General features: G+C 54.9%; 1 protein-coding gene across 9 annotated transcripts in view; it reads right to left on the bottom strand.

The window, feature by feature from the left end:
• The window catches only part of TPCN2 (two pore segment channel 2), an 88,531-nt gene that overhangs the window by 27,510 nt on the left and 38,312 nt on the right, over positions 1 to 22,709 (bottom strand). For 3 of the 9 annotated variants that reach the window (XM_003828761.6, XM_055094640.2, XM_063608211.1), the window contains one exon: positions 19,840 to 22,550. The exons of 4 other annotated variants lie outside the window; for them this stretch is intronic. In XM_003828761.6, coding sequence (XP_003828809.1) covers positions 22,472 to 22,550 — 79 coding nt within the window. In that variant the 3' untranslated portion in view covers positions 19,840 to 22,471. Of the gene's footprint in view, positions 1 to 18,078; positions 22,551 to 22,709 lie in introns of those variants that run through there. 2 more of the 9 variants (XR_010113359.1, XR_004665148.3) reach the window with 2 other exon arrangements.

Here is a 22,709-nt window from a genome sequence, read left to right as displayed (position 1 = left end):
GATGGATGGATGGATGTTTGGATGAATGAATGGATGGATGAATAGACGGATGTTTAGATGGATGGATGGATGTTTGGATGAATAGATGGATGTTTGGATGGATGGATGGATGAATGGATGGATGTTTGGATGGATGGATGAATGGATGTTTGGATGGATGGATGGACGGACGGGCGGGCGGACGGACAGATGGATGGATGGATGTTTAGATGGATGGATGGATGGATGGATGGATGGATGGATGGATGGATGGGTGGATGGATGGTGGGTGGAGAAAATTGGTCATACCCCAGAAAGACAACTGTCTTGGTAGAATAATTTATATTTCCTGCCTTTCTCTCCCTAGAACTCTACAAAGGTCTCAGTCAGGGACCCCACTGGCTGTGTCCCCCAGTTGTAGCCTCTGAGACAGAGAACCCCACCAGGCCAACCTCTTGGCCCCATGTTTTCCAGCACTGTGCACTGCTCACACAGTTCTCTCCTAGAACACTTGCATTTCCAGAAGCCCTCTCTCCCAAGGATCCCAACCTCTTCCTCCAAGTAGATGCTGGGGCACTGCATCTGCCAACTTCTCTCTCTTCCATGCCAGGACACACTGAACTCAGCCTCACACAGGCCTGAGGTCCGTGCCAGAGTTGGCCACTTCCTAGCTGATGACCCTGAAGCCACAGACTTTCCTCTCTGAGCCTTGGTTTCCTCATCTGTATAAAGGGCCTCATAAGGGAAAGTGGGAAGGATTAAATTTGATAATGTGTGCCAGATGCCAGTGCTGTGACTGATACAGGAGATGATTAACAAAGTAACATGAGGATTGATTATTGATTGATTTATCAATTGATTGATTTGTGACTCTGAAGGGAGCAAGTGTTCTTCAAGGCAGCCAGGTGGGAGATGCCTAAAGGCAGAGCGTGGCAAACGGTGGTGCTGCCCTGTCTTGATCTTGGTCAACACCTCAGCTATCTCCCAACTCAGAGTGAGCAAGAAAATGGCCACATCTCCCAGCCCTTGATCTAAAGAGTTTGCAGTGCCTGATTAAAGTGATCAGTTGTCTCCCTTGCAGACTCAAAAATGCCTGGAGCCACCCCTGCAGATCCTCACTTCTCACTTCTCCACTGCACAGCTCAAAGGCCATGGACATCCCAGCCATCAGGACTCAGGGCGAGCCTTAACATAGTACACTGGATCTCATCCTTCCTCCACTCAAACCGCCAGGAGCTCCTCTGCTCCACACAAGGCCCCTTCAGGGAACCTCGAGGAGCTCAGCATGCCCCACCTCAGGGCCTTGGCATGTGCTGCTCTGTCCTGAGGTCTCCACTGGGATCCCTGCCTCCCTTTCCTTGGATGTGTGTTCCTTCATCAGCCAGGCCTGCCCTGGCCCAGCCTAAATCTCCACTGGAGCTCACCACTGCCTGGTGCACCAGACACTTGGTCTGCTTCTCCTGGCCACTCTGACTAGAAGAGCCCACCAAGGCAGGCACTTGGGTCTGTCTTGTTCACAGCCATATCCCCAGCCCCTGGCACCCAGCAGCATTCAATAAAAGGTAATTGAGTGGATAAATGAATGAATGAGGAGGTACCTGTTCATTCATTTAATACTAATACTAATACTGATTAACAATAATAATAGTAGGAGCCAGCTCTTCACAGAGGCTGGGATTCAAAGGTAAACCAGACATAGTTTGCATTTTCAATAATCAACAAATGTGTAATTAGCCAAGAAATAAGTTAATAAGTGATCAATAAATGCATGATCATAAACTGTGGTGGGGCTCCCAAAGGGGCAGGGGCAGGTGCTTGGATGGGCACCAAGGAGCTCCTCCCACAGGGAGTGGGTCTGAGACCTGAAAGGCGTGTGAGAATGAGAAAAGCGTGTCGGCAGAACAAATATGTACAAGTCTCCTGCAGCTGCTGTAACAAACCATCCCAAACTGGGTGGCTCAGAACAACAGCGACTTATTTTCTCAGTTCTGGGGACCCGAAGCCCAAGACCCAGGTGTCAGCAAGGCCGCCCTCCCTCTGAAAGTGCTAGAGGAGGGTCCTTCCTGACACTTCCAGCTCCTGGGGGCTCCAGGTGTTCCTTGACTGTGGCCACATCACTCCAGTCTCTGCCTCTGTCTTCGTGCATCCTCCTCCTCCTCTCCGTGTCTTCACCTCTTCTCTCATGAGACACCTGGCATTGGATTTTGAGCCCACACAGATAATCCAGGATGATCTCATCCCTTACCTTAATTTCACCTGCAAAGACCCTTCTTTCCAAAAAGGTCACACCCACAGGTTCTAGGTTAGGATTTGGACATACCTTAAGGGGGTCATCATTCAGCCCAATCTAAACATCCTGGACAAAGGCCCTGAGGCTGGGAGGTGTGGTGCTGGCCAGTGACATGGCAGGGGTGGCAGGCTCACAGTGGGCAGGGGCTCGTGCACGCGGGCTGGGGGCCAGGGTGGAGGGCTGTGGACGGCCATCGCTGAGTTTCACAATGGGGAGGGACATGATCCAATAGCTGCTGCGGGTGCAAAGACAGAGCAGAGAAGTCAGCAGTGGAGAAACAGGTGGACCATCAGGGACCACTATAGTCCTCCAGGTGTGTTGGATGGCGGGGCTGGGACAGGGGAGAGGGAATGAGGAGAGGCAGACCAAAAATGTGCTTGGAGGTTCAAATGGACTTTGTTGATGACTGCGATGGGGTGGGGTGGGAGCATCAACACCGAGCCCAGGACACGGGCATGAGCAGGTGGGTCACAGAGGCTTCTCCCAAGATGGGGAGGAGGGTGTGACCAGGTGTGATACTCTGGACAATCCTGAGGTGTGATACTCTGGACAACCCTGAGGTGTGATACTCTGGACAACCCTGAGGTGTGGGGGCCCCATCTCACAGAGCTGGGATAAGAGGAGGCTGAATTGTCTGAAGCAACATTCAGGTGGGGCTGTGCCTGCATTCACTGTGGCATCCCAGGCAGTATGGTAGTCAGCAAACCCTGATGCTCAGCAAACCCGGGTGCTTAGCAAACCCCACTGCTGAGAAAATCCTGGTGCTCAGCAAAACCCAGGTGCTTAGCAAACCCCACTGCTTAGAAAATCCTGGTGCTCAGCAAACCCTGGTGCTCAGCAAACCCCAGTGCTCAGCAAATCCTGGTGCTCAGCAAACCCTGGTGCTTAGCAAACCCCGGTGCTTAGCAAACCCCACTGCTCAGAAAATCCTGGTGCTCAGCAAACCCTCACAGCATAGTCCCTGGATGGCAGAGCCTTTCTCAGTGTTTCTGGCATGAATACTGCATTCCAGGCCATGGGGTTTGCACTGTGAGAGACCCATGGACCTGCCCCAGGTAAGCTCTTAGTGCAGCAGCCACTGGTCATCTCCCAGCAGTGCAGGCTGGGCCACTCCTGCCATGCCAGGTTTCAGCCTCCCCAAAACCAGGGGGCCTGATGCTAAGTTCTCCACAGGCCCTTCCCACTTTAAAGTTCTCCAGCTCCCAAAAAATCAGGGACTTTCCAATTTAGAAAATACCCTCACTGGATGGCCCTACCCATCCAGCCATTAGCTTCTCAAGCAGGCCAGGCAGTCCCTGGCCTGCCCACCTCTCCGCAGGCATCAGCCCCAGCACCACCTCTTGGATATGGAGCAGACACAGCATTGCCCACTGCCCTGGGCCCTCCTTACTCCTTCTCTGTCTGGACCAGTTCTTCCTCTTCCCTCCCCACATCCTGTTGCAACCATTCATGCTCAGGGATCCTCCTCTCCCCAGAAGCTGTGGCCTCTGAAAACCCCAAACGCTGCCATTTGCTGTCCCACCTGCCTTTCTGTGGCTGGGCCCCCACACAGCCAGATACAGATGATGTCCCCTGCCCTGGTCACTCAGCAGGTGAGGGCTGGGCCCTGGGAGCCTGGCCTCTGTGTAGCCCTGAGTGGGAAGATGGTGGAGGGAGGCCTGTCCCCACTGGAGCAGTTCACCAAGGACAGGAGGCTGGGACAAGCTCCCTCCATCCCCTGCCCACAGGCTCAGAGAATCACCCAGAGGCACCTTCCCACAGCACCTCACTGGGCAGCCGGGCCTGGGAGCCAGGGCCAGCAGGCCTCAGGGGACCTGGACAGTTTGGTTTTGCTTAGTGGATCTGGACAAACTGGAAGTGTAAAGGGCTGCACTGGACGTACCCAGCTGGGCAAACTGGAAGTGCTTCAAAGAGTTTGGAGCAGGGCCGGGCGGCTGGTTCACACGGCTGCGGCCAAGCTCAGCCCATCACTCAGGCCACCTGCCAGAGCCCATGCACCACCTCGCTGCTGCCCCTCCCCACTGCCAGCGGTCATGGACCCTGCCCACAGAGCCCCTCGGCAGCAGGGAGCTCCGGGCCAGCCAAGCGCAGGCCTCCTCCTCCATGAGATATTAATCAATCACATCCTGATAGTGATCAATGGAGGGCCCCTGGCAGCAATGGGCTGGCCAGCCTCCAGGCTCACCGTCCAGAGGCAGGAACGCCGAGGATGGCAAATGTGATCTTTGGCAAGGGACAGCACATTGTCTTACCGCTGTGGGAAAATGCTTAATGCGCAAACATTTCCTTAAAACGAGCTGACAAGGAAACATTCAAGATGGCCTTATTAAAGATAATCATCCTGGCTGAACAGGACAAAAATAGATTAAGTCCCTTCCGAACTCTGAGAGCAGGATACGTGGCCCAGCAGAGCATCACTAAACCAAGGCGGGTGGCAGCGGGGAAAGACTCCACGGCTTTCCCTTGGGTTTCACCACTTGGAGAAGCTTCCCAGTCGGCTGGCGTGGAAGCCCAGCTCCTCACCCCACCCCAAGCACAGGGCAGGCACTGAGCCCCAGGCTGGCAGAGGTAGGGAGTGGGCTGCAGGCATGGGGCGGGGAGGGGGCCTCCGGAGCTGCACACAGGAATGTCAGGGCCTGGCTTAATTTCTAAACCTGCCATATGGCCCTGCGTCCTGGGACCCAGGCTGGTGGCCAAGGAGGAGCCCTGGGGCTCGGTCCACAGCCCTCCAGGCCGGCTGCACAAAGCCATTTTTCAAAGGTGTTTCCCAACAGTCTCTCTCGAAGGAATTGCCCTTTGAGAAGCTGTCTTGGGCTCGAGCCAGGCAGGGCTGTCTGGGGGCTCTTGGCAAATGTGCCAGCCGTCCCCAGATCAAAAGTGCCTTTCTTGGTTTGCTCACTGCCTCTCTGTGCCAGGTGAATGAGCTGTGGGGGCACCCCGGGCCGGGCAAGGCCGGAGTTGTCTTACCCAGACTCAAAGATGGGGGTGGGGGCTGACCACAGGTGCGGTGTGCCCCACTAATCCATGGAAACCCCAACCCACGGGGCAATGGCTCACGTTACAAAAGACCCATGGCGGGGCCCCTTCAAACCGAAGCTCCCCAAGGACATGGCACTGTTGCTCAGGGATCATTCGCCATGTGACACAGAGAGGCCCAGACCAAGGAAATGTAAGGCCAGAGGGCTCACAGGCCCTGCCAGCTGACGTGGCCTCGGTCTAGACAGAGAGACGGGAAGAGTGGGCACGACGGGGGTCTGTGAAACCAACCCAACCTTCATTCACCCACCACGGGACCCTCCCTTCTGGGCAGAGACAGGTGCTTTCGACCCAGCAGGTGGGCGCTGACAGCTCTACTGCCACACAAGCCCCTGGCATCTTCTCGCTGCAGACACATTTGGTGGCAAGTGCTTGCGTGTGGACGCTGCGTGGCCCGATGTCCCATCGGTCAGTGTCCAAGAGGAAGGCTCTGGGATGCCGCTTATGCAGAGAGCCCTGCACGCACCACTCCCAGCTTCACCTGTGCTGCCAGGCTGGGACCAAGTCCACCTTGGAGATGTGGCTGGCAACTGTCATCGCTACCAGGTCCATCTTGCTGCCACTCACTCCCCACTGCCCTCCAATAATGCCAACAAAACCCACGGTGGAGCCAGGGTCTCGGGGGAAAGAAGAAAGATCTGCAAGAGCCTCCCCGACCATCTCCAGATGACTGAGCCCCAGAGCTGACTTGCACGGAGGCTGATCTGCATCGAAGGCTGGCCCCGGGCCAGGCACCTGGGAGGGCTTTGGGCCCGTCTCCCACCTGTCCTCGCCTTAAGCCAACAGGGCAGGAACTGTGGTTATTCCCGTTCTGCAGATGAGGCACCCAAGGCACAAGGAGTCTGTGCAGCCAGTGGGTGGAAGAGAAGCTGGGGCCACCCCCGGAACATTTCTGAGGACACCATTCCTGGCCCTGTACAAACCGACTCTGTCGTCTCCATTTGCTACAGAGAACCAGCAACTGATGCCAGTGCAGTGCAGAGAAATAACGGGCCCATTTTACAGATGTGGAAACTAAAGTTCAGGCAGGTCCATTAATTTGCCCAAACACCAAACAGCTGAAAATGGCAAGGCTGGGATCAGAAGGAAGACTGGATGCTAGAGCCTCCCTGGCCCCCATCCCTTCATTCCTGATACCTGCACCCCACTCTCTGGCCTTCACCCCTCCCAATGCCTTGCTGGGTTCCGCCCCTTACCGTAAAAATCAAAAAGCTGCCTGCTCGTGAATGCTTGTGAGAGAGAAAACACCTGGAAAGGTAGAATCAGGTGCTCCTAAAATTCACATCCACTTGGAATCTCAGATGTGACTTTACTTGGAAATAAGGTTCCTGCAGATGTAATAAGTTGAGGTTATACTGGAGCAGAGAAGGCCCTGAATCCAATACAATCGGTGTCCTTATAAGTAGAGAGAAATGTGGACACAGACACACAGAGGAGAAGACACATGAAGGGGGAGACAGAGACTGGAACGATGCAGCCACAAGCCAAGGAACACCAGAGCCGCAAAAAGCCAGGAGCAGCAAGGAGGGACGCTTCCCTAGGGCCTTCAGAGGGTGCCCGGTCCTGCTGGCACCTGCACCTGGGACTTCTGGCCTCCAGAACTGCAACACAGCACATCTCCATGGTCTAAAGCCACTCAGGCTGTGGTACTTTGCACAGCAGCCCCAGAAAATCAGCACAGCACCCAGCACCCCGCATCTGGGGGTCAGCTCCCACCTGTTCCTACCACATTATTGGCCAACTGAGGATGGGAGTTGAATTTTGTTCTGGAATAAATAATAATAATAAATGCCAGAACTCGCCAACCCTATGCTCGGGTCCCCAGAGCCTGGAAGGGTGGCCTCTCTGGAGAGGGTTCCTGCTTGCACCAGCCAAGTGGGTGGCCCCTCTGTAACCTCTACCAGATTCACTTTTCCCCCGTGTCTCCCGTCCAGCCCGGAGTCCGCCTCCCGGGGCCGCTGCCACCATGCAGGTTGGAGCAGAGCTCACCATCCTGCCTGCCCCGTGGTCATGTGGAGTCACTGCCTTTCAGTTATGCGGCAGGACTACTTGCCAGGTGGAAAGTGGGACCATCAGCCCTGGCGCCCCCAAACAAATTCTTGGCAACTGAAACAAATGCCAGAGGTGGATGAGCCGGGCAAGACTGCCTCCCAGAGGGGGCACACTGCCGGGCCTGCGAACCCTTCATCAAACCCCAAGGAGCCGGTGAACGTTTGATGAGGGTCCTGGGGTCTCAGGCCCTTCTGCCTGGGCCAGTCTCATGTCCCGCTCGAGTGACGTGGGTCAGCAGTTTCCCTCCAGCCCAGCCATGGCCATCGTTGCCCACCTGCCACCTCTCACGGGAGCAGGGCCCCCACTCCTCCTTCCCAGCTCTACTGAGAGGTCTCCTTGCCTCCAGCCACAGAGCCCCTGATGCACCCCTTCCTCCTGGCCAGAGCACAGGCTGTGCACCGCCTGTCCCCACGGCTGAGCTAATACCGCCACCTTTGGGCACTCAGACTGAGACAATATCCCCCACCTGTGTTCTCCTGTCTTCACTGGGTGACTTCTAACCTCAGACAGTCCCCAAAACAAATGCAATCCCTTTTGCCTATCAGAGTGGCCAACACCACCCTGGTTTCTGGAGGCAGCCAGCCCAGGTGTGCTCAGGGGTGGGCGTGTTCCAGGATGTTCTGAGCCCCAGCTCCCTCCTCTGTTAAGTCAGAAGTGAGGATGCATGAGTATGCACAGCACACTTCCACACAGTGTTCCCGCTGCAGCCACCGACGGAGGTCCAGGGTCCCCCAGGCTCTGCTGTGATGCTGGCCCAGCATCCAGAGTTTTCCTTGACCATTTTTCCAGGGCTGTGCCAGAGGCTGGGTGGGCTTTGCCAAGGAGAAAAATCAGGGAGGGGGCGTGGGCAGAGCTGATGGACAGGCAGGGCACCCAGGGCCCAAGCCACTGCTGCACTCAAGGAACAGACATTGGGGTGACCTCAGAAATTGCCTGGGATGTCTGGGCCTCAGTTTCCCCTCTCAGTCCTCCCTGCCCTGTCCACTTCCAGGAGAAGGGGCTGTGCAGTGCGGGGGGAAAGGCGGAGCTGTCCAACTCGGCCTCTGATAGCTCCCAACCTATTTCCCCTTCTGGGACTTTGGCCCTGTCTGCAAAGCGTGACCCCCCTCACCAGTGGCCCACTGCATCCCCAGGCACAGAGCCTCTTTCCTTTGCCCCAGTGAAGCCTGAAAATGGCCTTTCCCTAAGCGCACGCACCGGCAAGGGGTGACTGCAAGAGCCTCCTGGAGACCCGGATTTCTGGGGAAATGAGGTGGAATGAGTCGCATACCCACAGAAGCGCAGGGTCTTTTCAGCACCTCACATGCCTGGGGGCACTGACGTGGCCCACCCGGGGAGAAGGGAGTCTGAGTGTCCCCACAGTGACTGGCAGGTGGACAGACCCAGGGGCTGCTCCAGCCCCACCCAGTGGGAACCCCACAGCCAGAGAGGGCCCCATCAGTGCCCTGCACTCCAGGTGGCCGGCTGGCCTGGTGGTGGGAGCCAGCAGCCCACCTCATCACACCCTCTCCCCACTAAGAGCAAGCTACCCTCCCTCCTGGCTAGAATCTAACAAGTGTTGGTTGTCACTGCCACCACACAGATTCCCCTAGGGTCCCTTAGGCAAGGGTTGTAAGGTTCCCAGCACAGGCCCAGGAAGGCTGCCAGGAGGAGGAGGAGCTCCTGCCAGGAGGGGACTCCCCCTGCCTTCCCGGGCCTGGTGCTGAGCAGGACAAGGAGGGTACCAGGGCCTGGGCACTGGGTCGCCTGCTGCTAGGCTCTGCTGCCCTCCGCTGGCCTACCCAGGAACTGCGTGTGCCCAGGGCAGCATCTCCAGGTGTGTCTAGCCTACCTACTCTACCTGGCCCTGCCTCTGGACATGCAGGGCCTCTGTCGCAGGCCCTCACCTGTATGCAAATTATGCTCTGAGGGCATCTTGTAGGTTACAAGCCTCTGGTCCCCAGGCCCAGCTGGGACGGGCTCAGTCATGCCTGCCCTCATCTGCTAGGTCTACGATGCTCCTTCCCTGGTGCACACTGGGGGGTGGCGATCGCTATTCAACACCATCTGGGGCTTCTTCAAAAGGTGATAACGTCACCCCTGAGACAAGGTGGGCATTGGGACCCAGCACCGATGTGGGACCGAGAGGTAGGAGGCTCGCAGCCCTGCCAGGAGCCCCTCCCACTCACTTCCACCTCATCTCACACACCAGGAACCTGAGGCCAGTGGAAAAGGGGCCACAGTGCCCGTGCCCACAGAGCTGGGCTCATATCCAAGACTGTGTCCCCTCCAAGCCCAGCTCATCACTCTCTGCCCTGCCAGTGATTGACAAACCAGTGGACCAGCCAGCAAGCCTCCTCTGAGGTCTCCCAGACTGCCTGCTCCTGGAGAAATACCCAAGGTGACTGATGCCCCATGCGGCTGGAGCACTCCCCACTTGGGCAGGCAGCTTTGCACCAGCACCACCCCGCCATGCCTGTCCCATTGACCCCCCAACCCTGGGCCCAGGGCAGGTTGTCCCCAGATGCCGCAGCCCCCTGAGAGGTCACAGGGCATCCCTCTGCCCAGCTGGTACCCCCAGCCCAGGCTCGGGCAGCATTCGAGGCCACCGCTCCAAACAAAACTGAGAGAGAGGGGCCCTGGGGACAGCCCCAGGCTGCAAGCTCTCCACAGGCTCCTGGAACCCAGGGGCTCAGGCCTAGATGTGTTCCAGAAGCACCCCTGGGCCGCTGCATGGAGAAACAGCAGGGCGCAGAAGCATAAAATCGTTGCACTTGCCCCATGTGGCCTTGGCTGCCTGGAGGTCGCAATGTGAGGTCTTGCGGAGCTCGGCACCCAGAAGTGGCTGCTAATGAGCACAATTCGGGGGCTGCACTGGTCTCCTCTGTCTGCCACAACAAATCACCACCGACCCGGAGCTCAGAACAGCAGAGGTTTCTTCTCCCACAGTTCCGGGGGTCAGAAATCAGGGCATTGGCAGGGCTGTGCTCCCACCGGGGGCTCTAAAGGAGGGTCCTTCCTGCCTCTTCCAGCCGCGGAGGGCTCCCAGCATTCCCTGGATTGTGGCCGCATCACTCCAGTCTCTGCCCTCTGTCTTCACGTGGTCTTTTCTGTGGTCTCTGCCTTCTCTATTCTTATAAGGCACCAGCCATTCTATTCAGGGCGACCCTAAATCCCGCATGGCCTCGCCTCAACGTGTTTAACCTAATTACACCTGCAAAGACCCTATTACCCAAATAAGGTCGCATTTGAGGTGCCAGGGGTTAGGACCTGGTCATACTTTGGGGGACCCCCGCTCAGCCCACTACAGTGATGCTAATGCTGGGAGGTGGTTCTCATTGTGTGACCCCCGGCCGGCAGCATCAGCAACACCAGGGAGCTGGTCAGGAGCGGAATTCCCAGGTCCCTCCCAGGCCTGACAAATTGGAACCCTGGTATGGGGCCCGGCAGCCTGTTCCATGAGCCCTCCAGGAATCCCAATGGACACAAATGTTTGGGAACCACTGGAACAATGCTGGAAAGCTACCCCACCACCCCGCTTTCCATATGTATTGCAGAGTCTCAGTTTTGGGTGGATCGGGTGCCATGCTACGGGCTCATTTATTGGGACCGACGGCATCTGGGACATTCCATCCAGGAGCACTCACAGGCCCACAGCCAGCTGTGAGACAGGAGGGAGAGGTCAATGTTGGGACAGACAGAACAGGTGGTAGGAGCTGAGAGGGGGTTGTTCTGATGGGGGAGATCAGGAAAGCCCTCCTGGGGAGGGGGCTGGGCCGACCCCATCCCCTCCCTGCCACGGCTAAGCCACTAAACTACACCGGAGCTGAGGTACAGCTGAGCTTAAAATCAGAGCTAAGCTACTACACTCATAAAAGACAGGCAGGAGCCCTGCATGGACCAACAGAAGGCGTGGCCGTCCCGGGCCTGGGAACTTCCTGGCACTCCCTCCAATGTGAGCATGTCACAGACCATAGTCGTGTTCATGAGGCCTCTGCCCCATCAGGAGCAGAAGTCACAGGTGCCTTCAAATCACACGGCCGCCACAGCCGGCATCTCCACGCGTCCTTCCTGCTCAGTGCCACACTGCAGCTGCACAGGCCTTACTCTGTCACACCTTGGGGTTTGGGATATTCTGTTAACTGCTGCTCGATGTAATTATTTTCCTTGTGGCTCTGTGGATTTGGAGCTAATTTAAAGACATTATTCAAGGCTGGGCACAGTGGTGTGGCACTTTGGGAGGCTGAGACAGCCGGATCCTTTGAGGCCAGGAGTTCAAGACCAGCCTTGCCAACATAGTGAAACTCCATCTCTACTAAAAATACAAAAAAAAATTAGTCAGGTGTGGTGGTGCACACCTGAAATCTCAGCTACTCAGGAGGCTGAGGCAGGAGAATTGCTTGATCCCAGGAGGCAGAGGCTGCAGTGAGCCAAGATCACGCCACTGCACTCTCCAGCCTGGGTGACAAGAGCAAAACTCCATCTCAAAATAAATAAATAAATAGAATAAAATAAAGACATTATTCGAAGAAAGGGCCACGGATTCAGCACATGCCTAGAGGCCCTGGCACCCAATTGGCTACAAACCTTGACTCCCACCCTCTGGCCAATCCAGAACTTCCTGGTATTTTAAAGTAGCTTGTAACTATTTGTTTCACCATCAGGATAAGATGTGTGTGTTCGTTCGTGACTTTAAACATCTTATTTTTCCTCATAGTTCTTAAAGTTCAGCCTGGAATGGTTTAAAATACTAAAAGGGGGCTGGGTGTGGTGGCTCACGCCTGCAATCCCAGCACTGTGAGAGGACGAGGTGGGCGGATCACTTGAGGTCAGGAGTTCGAGCCTGACCCAGCCTGGCCAACATGGTGAAACCCAATCTCTACAAAAATCTAAAATTAGCCGGGCATGATGGTGGGTGCCTATAATTCCAGCTACTCAGGAGGCTGAGGCGGGAGAATTGCTTGAACCCAAGAAGCAGAGGTTGCAATGAGCCAAGATCACGCCACTGCACTCCAGCCTGAGGGACAGAGCAAAACTCCATCTCAAAAAATAATAAAATACTAAAAAGGACAATAAAAGGAGCAAATGCCCCACTGACCCAACAACCACAGGACACGTTCATATGTCTGCAGTATTGTTTCTCTGCAAACACACCTGTAACGGGATTTAAAATAGGCATTTCCACCTGAAAACCGGACATGTGAATCCCAAGGCAGGAGCCCTCTGGACATAAGAATTTACAAAGGAAATGAATAAAAACCAGCACCCGACTTGTAGGCCTCTTCACCCACTGGAGAAGAGAGAACACCCAGAGGGACCCAGAAAGTGGGGTTAGTGCAAACGATGTGGCCACTCCACCAGCTAACACCCAGCCTGGTGAGAGGGCTCAGAGCCACCTGGAGGGTAGACTGGTGCCCCCCACATGGAGATGGTGCCTGATGCCACAGCAGCCCAGCCATGCAGGGGTGGGCCAGGGAGGGCACCTCCAGCCTCCGGCCAGTGAGCCCAAGAATACCTGAGGCTGCTGGGATCCAGGTGGGGACCACGCGGGAGGGGCAGAGGGCCCTGGCATGAACTGTTTGAAGACTGGCTTAAGGACCCATGGGAGGACCAGGGTCCCCAGTGCCTGAGGTGCTGGGCCAATGAAGGGCACAGCAGAGGAGTGGACAGGCACCCAGGGAGCCCGATTCAGCTGGAGGCCACCCGCATCACCCAACGTCAGAGCCCACCTCCATCGACCCAGGAAAGAAAGGCCCCTCGCCTCTGATCTCTCCCGCCAGTGCCTCGATCAGCAAGTCTGGAAGGAAGAGGTGCCAGGAGAGAGGAAGTGGCCGGATCCCACGAGAGAACTCCGTCCCAACAGAGTTCCCATGAGTTCCGCAGCTGACCCACATCCCCCTCCTTCCCGACATGCCTGGCGCCCCTCACCTGGCAATGGGAGGGCCCAGCTGCACCAGGGATGGGTCCTGCAACCACAGCTTCGAAGGTCCCTCACCTGGAGCATTGCTACCGGAAGCTCTGCCTGCTGCACCCCACACTACTTCTCCCTCCCTCACTCTTCACTCCACTCTGCACTTATCAAGGTCATTACCACAGGACATGGGAAAGGAGACAGGCCATATGCCCACCACCATCCTGAAGATTGAGAGCTAAGGACATGAGTGTAGAGAGGCCGGTGGTCCACCCAGACTGCAGTCACTATGGCTGAGCCCAGGCCTGGAAACCCAGGAGCCGCCCCGTGGGAAGTCCGTGGCCACAGCTTGGGGCTGCAGGCAGAGCGGCCCTGGGCTCACACTGTACCTTGCCACCTGTCTGCATGGGTCCCTGAATCTCCTTGTGCCTCAGTCTCCTCACCTGCAAGATGGGGACAGTGACCCCACATGCAAGGAGCTCCAAGGGTTGAACCTGGTGGTTGAAGCTCACAGCCCATGCCGGGGTGGCTGGCTCGGCTTCCTCACTGCCATTCTCCCAACAAGCCCACTCGCCTCCCTTTCCAAAAGACAGGACAGGTGCCAGGAAAAGCCGATTTCAAGTCCAAGACCACAGCCAGTAGCAGGCACGACCCAGGCCAAGCCTCAGACTCTAGGCCAAGTGTCACCTGCCACCTTCCACGGTGACACACGGAGCCACTGGGACTGGCCACCCTGCCATGGTGGGCAAAGGGCCGTCCTGGGAGTTGCATCTGATGCTGCAGCATTGGTTCAGCAAGTGTTTATCCGGGGCTAGGACAAGCCAGGCACGCAGAGCTCACGTTTCCACCCAGAGGTACCAGGGGGTGGAAAGCAGAGAAGGTTGGGAACGGGAGGAGCAGCGGCAGCACCATTCACCAGCCAGGCAGCCTTGGCAGGTTATCCACCTTCTTTGATCCTCAGTTTCCCCATCTGTCAATAGGGCCACAGCGGGTGACTCTGTAAGATTAAACACATCCATCTTCCAGCCTGCAGGTAAAGGGCTCCAGAAAGCACCTAGAGGCCAGCAGGCCCCCAGCAACATGACTTCTGTCTACCAACCAATTATCACTACTATTACTCTCCTGAGATTCCTTTTAAGGGAAATGAAATGCAGACAATGGGCATGTGTTCCCTGCCTTCAACACTAGAAGGTGCCTTCATACCCTTCACCCCCAGGCCTCCCGCCATGAACCTTCAAAACACACGGAGACCAAATTGAGGCTTCTGTGGGTCCTGGCTCACATCCCAATGTTTCCCAACATGGTGCTGGGGTCACCAACGCTGGGTGGTAGCCTTCTCCAGGCCTAGCCCACCCAGGGATGTCTCCGCCAGGAAGGGCAGGGCTCACCAACAAGACCCGTGCCTCTTCAGGTAGAAACCTTTTCCCTTTTCCCAAAGGCCCTCAGGAAGCTCCAAGCTGGCCTGGAGTAACAGTGGGTCTTCGGGCTTCATATCCAGCCTCTTCCTCCTCCTCCTGGTCCCAGCCTTTTCTCTGCTGTCATCCCCCTGGTACGTCCAGGTGAGAACGTGAGCGCCCCGTGCCTGGCTCACAGTAACCTCAGATAAACACTGACTGCATGCTACAGCACCAGATGTAAGCTACCTTCTGTTCTTTCTGGCATTCGATGGCATGAATATCTACAAATTTCTCCACATCACAAGGCCTCACAGGGTGAGTGGAGGGGCTCAAAAGCCCAGGAGCATGGAGCTGGGGGATGGGAGGCATCAGCCAGGAACTTCCAGACCCCACAGAGGCCGGGACCCCATCTCTGCTCTCTTCATGCCCAGGGGCTCTTGCTGATGTCCGTGCCCCTGAGCGTGGCAGGGTCCGGCCAGGCTCTCCACATCCAGTCATGTACCCTGCACACACCCCAGAGCCAAGGCAGACGGGCCAATGTCCTGCCTGGCTCCTACCGGCCAAGCCACGTGTCCGCCAGTGTGGCCGGGGGCACAGCAGCACTGAGCAGCCAGCACTTTTCCCTGATGCCCCCACCCAGAGAGGCTGGGTTCATTCCAACCACCCAGAGAAGGGGCCTTTCTGTAGCTGCTCCTCCCAAAGCACTGCTGGTTTCAAACTGGCCCCTAGCAGCTCTGGGTGCTCCTTACAATTTGCTGAAAGAAAACAAGGGAAGGAGGGAGGGAAGCTGGCGCTCCTAGGCCAGTCGACCCCCACGTGTGGCCCCTGCCAGCAGCAGCACCTGGAACTTTTCACACGTGTACATCCTCAAGCCTGGCCATCTCAATCAGAAACTCTGGGGCAGAGCCTGGGAATCTGCATTGTCAACATTCCCCAGGGAGTTCTGATGCACGCTCATGTCTGAGGGGCGCTGGCAGACACCTGCCTGGCACTGCATAGGTCTCAGCTTCAGAAATAAGAACCACTCTAGAATGTTCACCGTGGACTTGTGTTATTGGGCCCCCGCCCACCTCACAAGTCAGTGTGCCCGTCAGCTGTGCTTAAAAAGGCCACAACCTGCAGGGCCTGGGAGGCAGGCAGGCAGGCTCACCTGGCGACAGGTGCTGCCGGGGCCCAGGCCCAGGTGTGGATTAACCAACTGCGGTCGGAACCGGGGAGGCACCCAGGCCTACCCAGACCCCCCACAGGTGTGGGTCCCACCACCCTGTGAGGCTCCGATTGAATTACTCAGAAGAATAGCTGGCCCCCCACACACACCCTGAAACGTGATTAGAGGGCTGGGGAGAGGCGTGCAGGAGGCTGTGCCCGCTGCCCTGGGCCGTCTGCTGGCCACTTTGATGTGAGGAGTGTTGTCTGGGCTCCACGCCTCCTCTTTGATTTTTAGGAGCAGTGCAGTGTGCCCAGTCCCATTTGGTGGTTTTTAAGCAAGAGCTCTTCTAACCTTTTCCTAAGAACCACTAATTATCTCAGGCGGGAAACCCAATCCAAGCCGTTCTGGCAGTAGGGAAGATTCCCCCTGCTGTGCCCAGCTGGACAGAGACCACATGAAAGGCCCCAGCCTGCTCACTAAGACCCCGCTCCCAGGCCCCAGCAACAGATTGGGCATGGGTCTTGGACCCCATCCAGCCACCTGCACTGGGGACAGCACGTGGGAGGGAACCTGGGAGAGGACCCTGATGGCCACTGAGTGCTCCCACTGGCGACACCAGGCCTGCGGGGCCGGCAGAACCGCTGCTCTGGTCAGCCCTGTGCTTGAGCCCTGGGGGCAGAAGACCTGCCAGCCCGGCCCTGCCCAGCCCCACCAAGCCCCGACCCACCTCTGCCCCACTGCTGCCCCTGGCACTGCACCTCCTGCCACTGCCCAGCAACGTCCCTGTGGCTGACCCCTGCCTGGCCTCCTCATTCCTGCTTTGTCACTTCTCTGGCTCTTCCCTGGGTCTTCCCCATCAGTCCACACAGGATCCTCCCACGTGAAAACCACCACAATATCCTCTTGACCCCGCCTCCCCTTTGCAACGAGATTCCCTGAGGGAGCCGTCCATCCTCACTGTCTTCAATGCCTCTCCTCTCGCTCTCCTTTTAATATTTGGCACATGCAAAAGAACACATGTAACATGTGCATATTCCTAAGGTTAATACCATGACCATGAGCCCTGCCCAGCCCCGCCAGGACAAGAACTTCCCCTGGAACTTGCTCATGGCAGTCAGTCCCTTCCCATCCCATCCCCATTTCCCCAAGAGGTGGCCACTCCCTGGACCATAGGCTTCTGGCCATCTTGTGTTGAAGTAATCGCAGCACTAACCAGACCATAAGCTTCTGGCCGTCTTGTGTTGAAGTAATCTCAGCACTGACCGGACCATAGGCTTCTGGGCATCTTGTGTTGAAGTAACCTCAGCACTGACCGGACCATAAGCTTCTGGTCGTCTTGTGTTGCAGTAATCTCAGCACTGACCGGACCATAGGCTTCTGGGCGTCTTGTGTTGAAGTAACCTCATCACTGACATATGCGTGCCTACATGGTATGTTGTTTAACCTTGCTTTTGAATTTTACATGAATAATACCGTGCCGTGTGGAGACTTCTGGAACTTGTTCACCCAACATTATGTTTCTAAGATTCTTCCAGGTAGCTCTTTGCAGCTGGAGTTCATTCATGTTCACGGCCGTGTAATACTCCACTGTCACCAAGCTGCAGCGTACCTGTCATTCTGTTGAGGACGTTTCAGCTGGCAGATGTGTTGCTAGTACTGATACTGCTCTTAGGATCACTCTGCCGACTGTCTTCCAGTGCACACGGGCAGCGGTTTCTCTTGTGAGTGTATCTAGCAGAGAATTACCAAGGTACATCCTATTCAATTGCAAGAAATGACATCAAACAATTTTCCAAAGAGGTTGTTTCAGCTTGCTTGACTCTTAAGAATAAACATATAAGTACCAACAATTAAGATGGTCCAACCTCTTCCATTTTGACCATGGAGTGAGTGAAATGTTGTGTTTCAGTTTCATTTTGCATATTCCTAATAACTAGTAAGACGGAGCAACTTTTGACATAGCTATGGAACCCGGGTGTTTGCTTTTCTGTGAAAAGCCCAACTTTCTACTGCTTTGTCTTTTTCTTCCTAATTTGTAGGTACTCTTTACGTGGTCTGGATATAAGTTCTTAGTTGTTCTCAGTTACCAAAATCTTCTCCCAGTGTGTGGCTTGCCTATTTTATGGCCTTTTTTAAAGAAAGAAGTTCTTAATTTAAATATATTGAGTTCATCTTCTAAACGTTCTAAAACTTGCTTTTCACACTTAAGCCCGCCTCCAGTCGGTATGTACTTTTGTGTTAGGTGTGAAACAGGGAACTTATTTCTTTCTTTTCCCACCTGGGCTGGAATTTCTGGCAGCATTTATTAAATAACCATCCCTTCCCTGCGGGTTTGCTGCCATCCGTCGCAGTTCCGCATTTGTGCAGGGCTGCCGGGCTCTCTCCCCTTAGCCGATCCGCCCCTTGCGCCGGTGTGCGGGGCTCCCGGGCTCTCTCCCCTTAGTAGATTCGCCCTTGCGACGGTGTGCGGGGCTCCCGGGCTCTCTCCCCTTAGCCTATCCGCCCCTTGCGCCGATGTGCGTGGCTTCCGGGCTCTCTCCCCTTAGCCGATTAGCTCCTGCACCAGGACCACGCTGCTGTGGCTGCTGTCCCAGCAATGTAAGTCAGGAATAATGGAGCAGCAATTCCCTCAACTGGATTCTCCCACAGAAAGGATTTTTGCTCTTCTTGTTTTTGTACTTTCATGTTAATTTTTCAATCAACTTATCAAATTTTGTGGGGAAAAAATGGCATTATGTTTAGAATTATAATGACTATATGGATAAAATTGGAGAAGACTGACATTTTTACAATATCAATTCTTTTTGACCATGAAGATAGAAAAACTGTGGTGGCCAGAATTCCAAGATGACCCCAGTGATCCTTACCCTTACACAATCTCCTCCCGTGAATAAGTCACTCCCGGAATTGGGCTACGTTAGGTGGCACACAGGACTTTTAAGGATGGGCAGTTGTCCTGGTGGGTCTGACCTAATCAGGTGAAACTGTAAACCGCACAGGCTTTTCCTAGAGATTCAAAGGGCGAGTGGGAGTCAATGTGAGGCAGCTTCTTTGTTGCTGACTTTGAAGATGGAGGGGACCCTATGGCAACGAATGTGGGTGGCCTCTAGTCCCTAAGAGCAGCCCCTGGCTGACTGCCAGCAGGAAACGGACATCAGCCCAACACCTGCAAGCAACTGCATTTGGCCAACAACCCAAGTGAGTATGGGAGCAGACTCTTCCCCGGAGCTCCCAGAAGGAACCCAGCCCACTGACACCCCAATTTCTGCTGAACGGAGGACCTACCAAGCCGTGCCTGGATGTCTGACCTGCAGCTTGGAGCTAAGAAATGAGGTTGTGATAAGCTACCAAGTATGTGGGGACTTGTTACACAGCAACAGAAAACTACCATAGTCTCTATTTACTTGTATCTACAGTCATGGGCTTTAATGAAGTTTTATAGTTTTCTGTATATAGGCCTTGAATATCTTTCCTTCCATTTATTTTTAGAAACCTTAAGAATTTTTAATCTTATTTAAATATCTTTTAAAAAATGAATATAACTGAATCCTTGAATATAATTTATAAGCTTATTGCTACTGTCTAGAAAAGCAATTGATTTCAGTATATAATCTCAGGGCAGGCCAGGTGCAGTGACTCACACCTGTAATCTCAGCACTTTGGGAGGCCAAGGTGGGAGGATCACTTGAGCCTAGGAATTCAAGAATAGCCTGGGCAACATAGAGATACTCCATCTCTACAAGAAATAAAACAATTAGCCAGACCTGGTGGCATGTGCCTGTAGTTACAGCTACTCAGGAGGCCGAGGTAGGAGGACTGCTTGAGCCCACGAGTTGGAGGCTGCAGTGAGCCATGATCACACCACTGCACTCCAGCCTGGGTAACAGAGCAAGACCCTAAAATAAATAAATGAATAAGTAATAAAGTAAAAACTTTTTAAATCTCATAGCAAACAACTGTGCTGAATTCTTACTATTCTTAATAATTTTGGCTTTTCTATGTAGACATCATATTTGAGAATAAAGCATTACGTTTCTTCTATTGCTGTTTTTATGTACTTACATATTTATTGCATCTTAATGAGCCAGGACCCTCAGCAGCATGTAGATTTTGCTGTTGCTGATTGTAAAGGCCCTGACAGTGACAACTTCCATTTGGAAAGCTGTTTGCTGAAGGTTTTGGCAGCAGGGCGTCCACACAAGAGGGGCACACAGTGTGGGAGTCAAAGCCCCAGTCAGATGAGCAGGGCATCTCTGTGGGGAGTGGGTGGCAGTGATGGGAGGCTGGGGACATGCAGGAAAACTGACCCAATAATAGATTGAGGAGAATGAGAACCATTCCCAGAAAGGGCCTTACAGCTATGGAAAGAGAGAAAAACTGGAACGTACCCTGTGGTGCTGGGCTAAAATCGGAGGTATTAGTGTCATTCCCAGCTGTGAATAGATGAGACAGAGAGAGAGATGGAAGTACGTGCACACATCCTCTAGCTCTGTCCACTAAGAGCTCCCGGGCGCAGCAATCTGCAACAGCCAGGAGCACGCCTCGCACCCACATCCTGGTTCCTGATGCTACTCTCCATTCAAAGGAACAGGTCTCCTTAGAGCTGCAGCTCACTCCAATAAATGAAAGAGAAAGGGGCAGGCAGGTATAAAATAAGGCTTGAACATCTTTTTGCACCAGAAAGTAAAGAAACAGCTAAAGAACTGTAGGTACATAACAAAAAAAACACAAAAGGCAGAAGAAGGGGCTCCCACGGGCCAAACAAGCAGGACCTGAGCCTGAGAGTAAACGTCATAACAGACCACAGCCCTGAATACAAGAAGGGACCAGGATCCACACAGGTGGGAGCAAGGAAGGAAGGAAAAAGTAAAGGCAGTTTGACAGGGATGGGATATTGGCATCGCTTCACACTACCTCCCCACTCATTCATTACAAAGGGGTCGTTCACTGGGCAGTGGAGAAGCTGACCGTGGCCACCTTCACCAAGCAACAAGAGAGAACACCAGCAGGAGGCTAACTGCATTGGGCAGCCCCTGCCAGGAGGCAGTGTCCATCCTGTGACACTCCTAGACAAAATGCAGACCCAGAACCTACCACAAGGAAACGTCACATGAACACAACCTGGGAGCCATGGGCTTATCTCCAGAAGTGCCAAGGTCGTCTAAGCCCAGGGAGACGGAGCCACCGTCCAGGCGGATTAAGTCGCCATGACCACAAAGCCACGTGCGACTCACTCCTGACACGAATGCGGGTTGGACGCCGTCCCAAAGCACAGAGGGTGCAGGGCCAGAACGGCAACCACTCAAGTGACTCAGAAGGAAGCTTCTCTTTACTGTACTTACAACTTTTCTCCAAGTTTGCGGTGGTTTCCATATTGTTATTGTTATTATTCGACACGAGTAAAAAGAAACTCATGACCTTCTCCTTGGACTCGCTCCTCTCCCCAATCTCGATACCGACTGCACTGTTGTTCGGGTCGCCCCCTCCCCCACCATCCCACAGGGGCTATGGCATGGGCTCAGCACCTCTGAAGGAAAAGCAGATGAAAGAACTTGTGCCTCCCAGGCAAGAATGCACAGTGCAGGGGCAACCCTGGCAGGGCCCATCCCTTCCTGGTCCCGCTGAGCTCGGGCACAGACCGGGCACCAGGCTCGGTGTGGAGTGTGACGGGGAGTGGTGTCCCCGGAGTTGTTTCTGGGAGTTGCTGGGTCCACCTTGCCTTAAATGTAGTCAACCAAGTCCCATCCCACCACTAGATAGCACCCAAACCTCAGCAGAAAGGGGGCGTGGGTTGGCCCCTGAAGTGAGAAAACCATTGGTCAATCTGGACCTGGCGTGCTTCAGGTGACAACAAGGCTTTCCACACACTGCTCACTCGCCCCACCTCCCCACCCCAGGCCCCCTGCCACACACCTGAAGACACAGGAAATAAGGTCACCCATTGGCTTATACATGCCTTTGAGCAAAACAGAAAAGGTGCCCCTCACTGCAGGTAGACAGCCCCCCGCCAGGATACACCTCACAGCCATGTGCCCTTGTGCAATGCACAACCCAAGCAACCTTACTCAACAACCCTACTCCAGAGAAGCAGGACTAGAACTGTGCTGAAGTGAAGAATGACAATCCCATTCTTTGCAAGACTTATTGATGAAAATAACTGGCAATCAGAACCCTAAAGAAACACACCCAGTCACACTCATACAAGCCATGAAATAATAAAACACAGTCAAGGTTCTCTCCATGTCAAACCACCAGCATCCCCACCTGAATGCCCCGGAAGTCTGACGGTTAACCTGTGCAGGCCCTGGTCAGGCCTGTGGTCCCCAAGGGCCGCCGGCAGCAAAGGCACCACGGAAGCTGCAGGGGACAGGGGAGGCCGCTGCTTCTTGCATTTTTGTCTGAAAGGTCCCTGTGGAGTCGACGAGGGAATTCTCACTGAAGCAGCTATAAAAGAAAGCGGAGGGCACGGCGCCTCCCTGAAGCACCAGCAGCTGTTCTGTAGATGGTTGTTGGGCCACACGCAAAGGACTTGGTTCCTGTCCCCAGCTTAGTGGTCCGTCAGAGGAAAGGTCTCTTCCTGCCTGGCTGGCCACAGCATGGCCGCCTCTTCCATGACGGGCACCTGTGTAGGCCAGCCTCTCTCTCCTGCCGCCCCCGCTGGGACGGCAGCCCAGACGTCACCTGCACAGCCACAGGTGCGGGTGCTGGCTCAGCCTCTCTGTGAGCTCATCCTCCCCGGGCTCCTCCAGAATATCCCTGTGGAATTGAGGAAAGATGCACACAGGGGCCTCTAAAGGAGGGAGACCCTGGCCTGCCCACAAGAACAAGGGAGCAGAGCTTAGCAACACATGCGAAGTGAGTGTCACAGGGACACAGAGACACGGGGACTCAGATGAGCCTCAGGATGGATGTAGC

This window comes from Pan paniscus, chromosome 9 (genome assembly GCF_029289425.2).
Source record: "Pan paniscus chromosome 9, NHGRI_mPanPan1-v2.0_pri, whole genome shotgun sequence".
NCBI lineage: Eukaryota > Metazoa > Chordata > Mammalia > Primates > Hominidae > Pan > Pan paniscus.
This window is presented reverse-complemented; position numbering and strand designations above follow the sequence as displayed.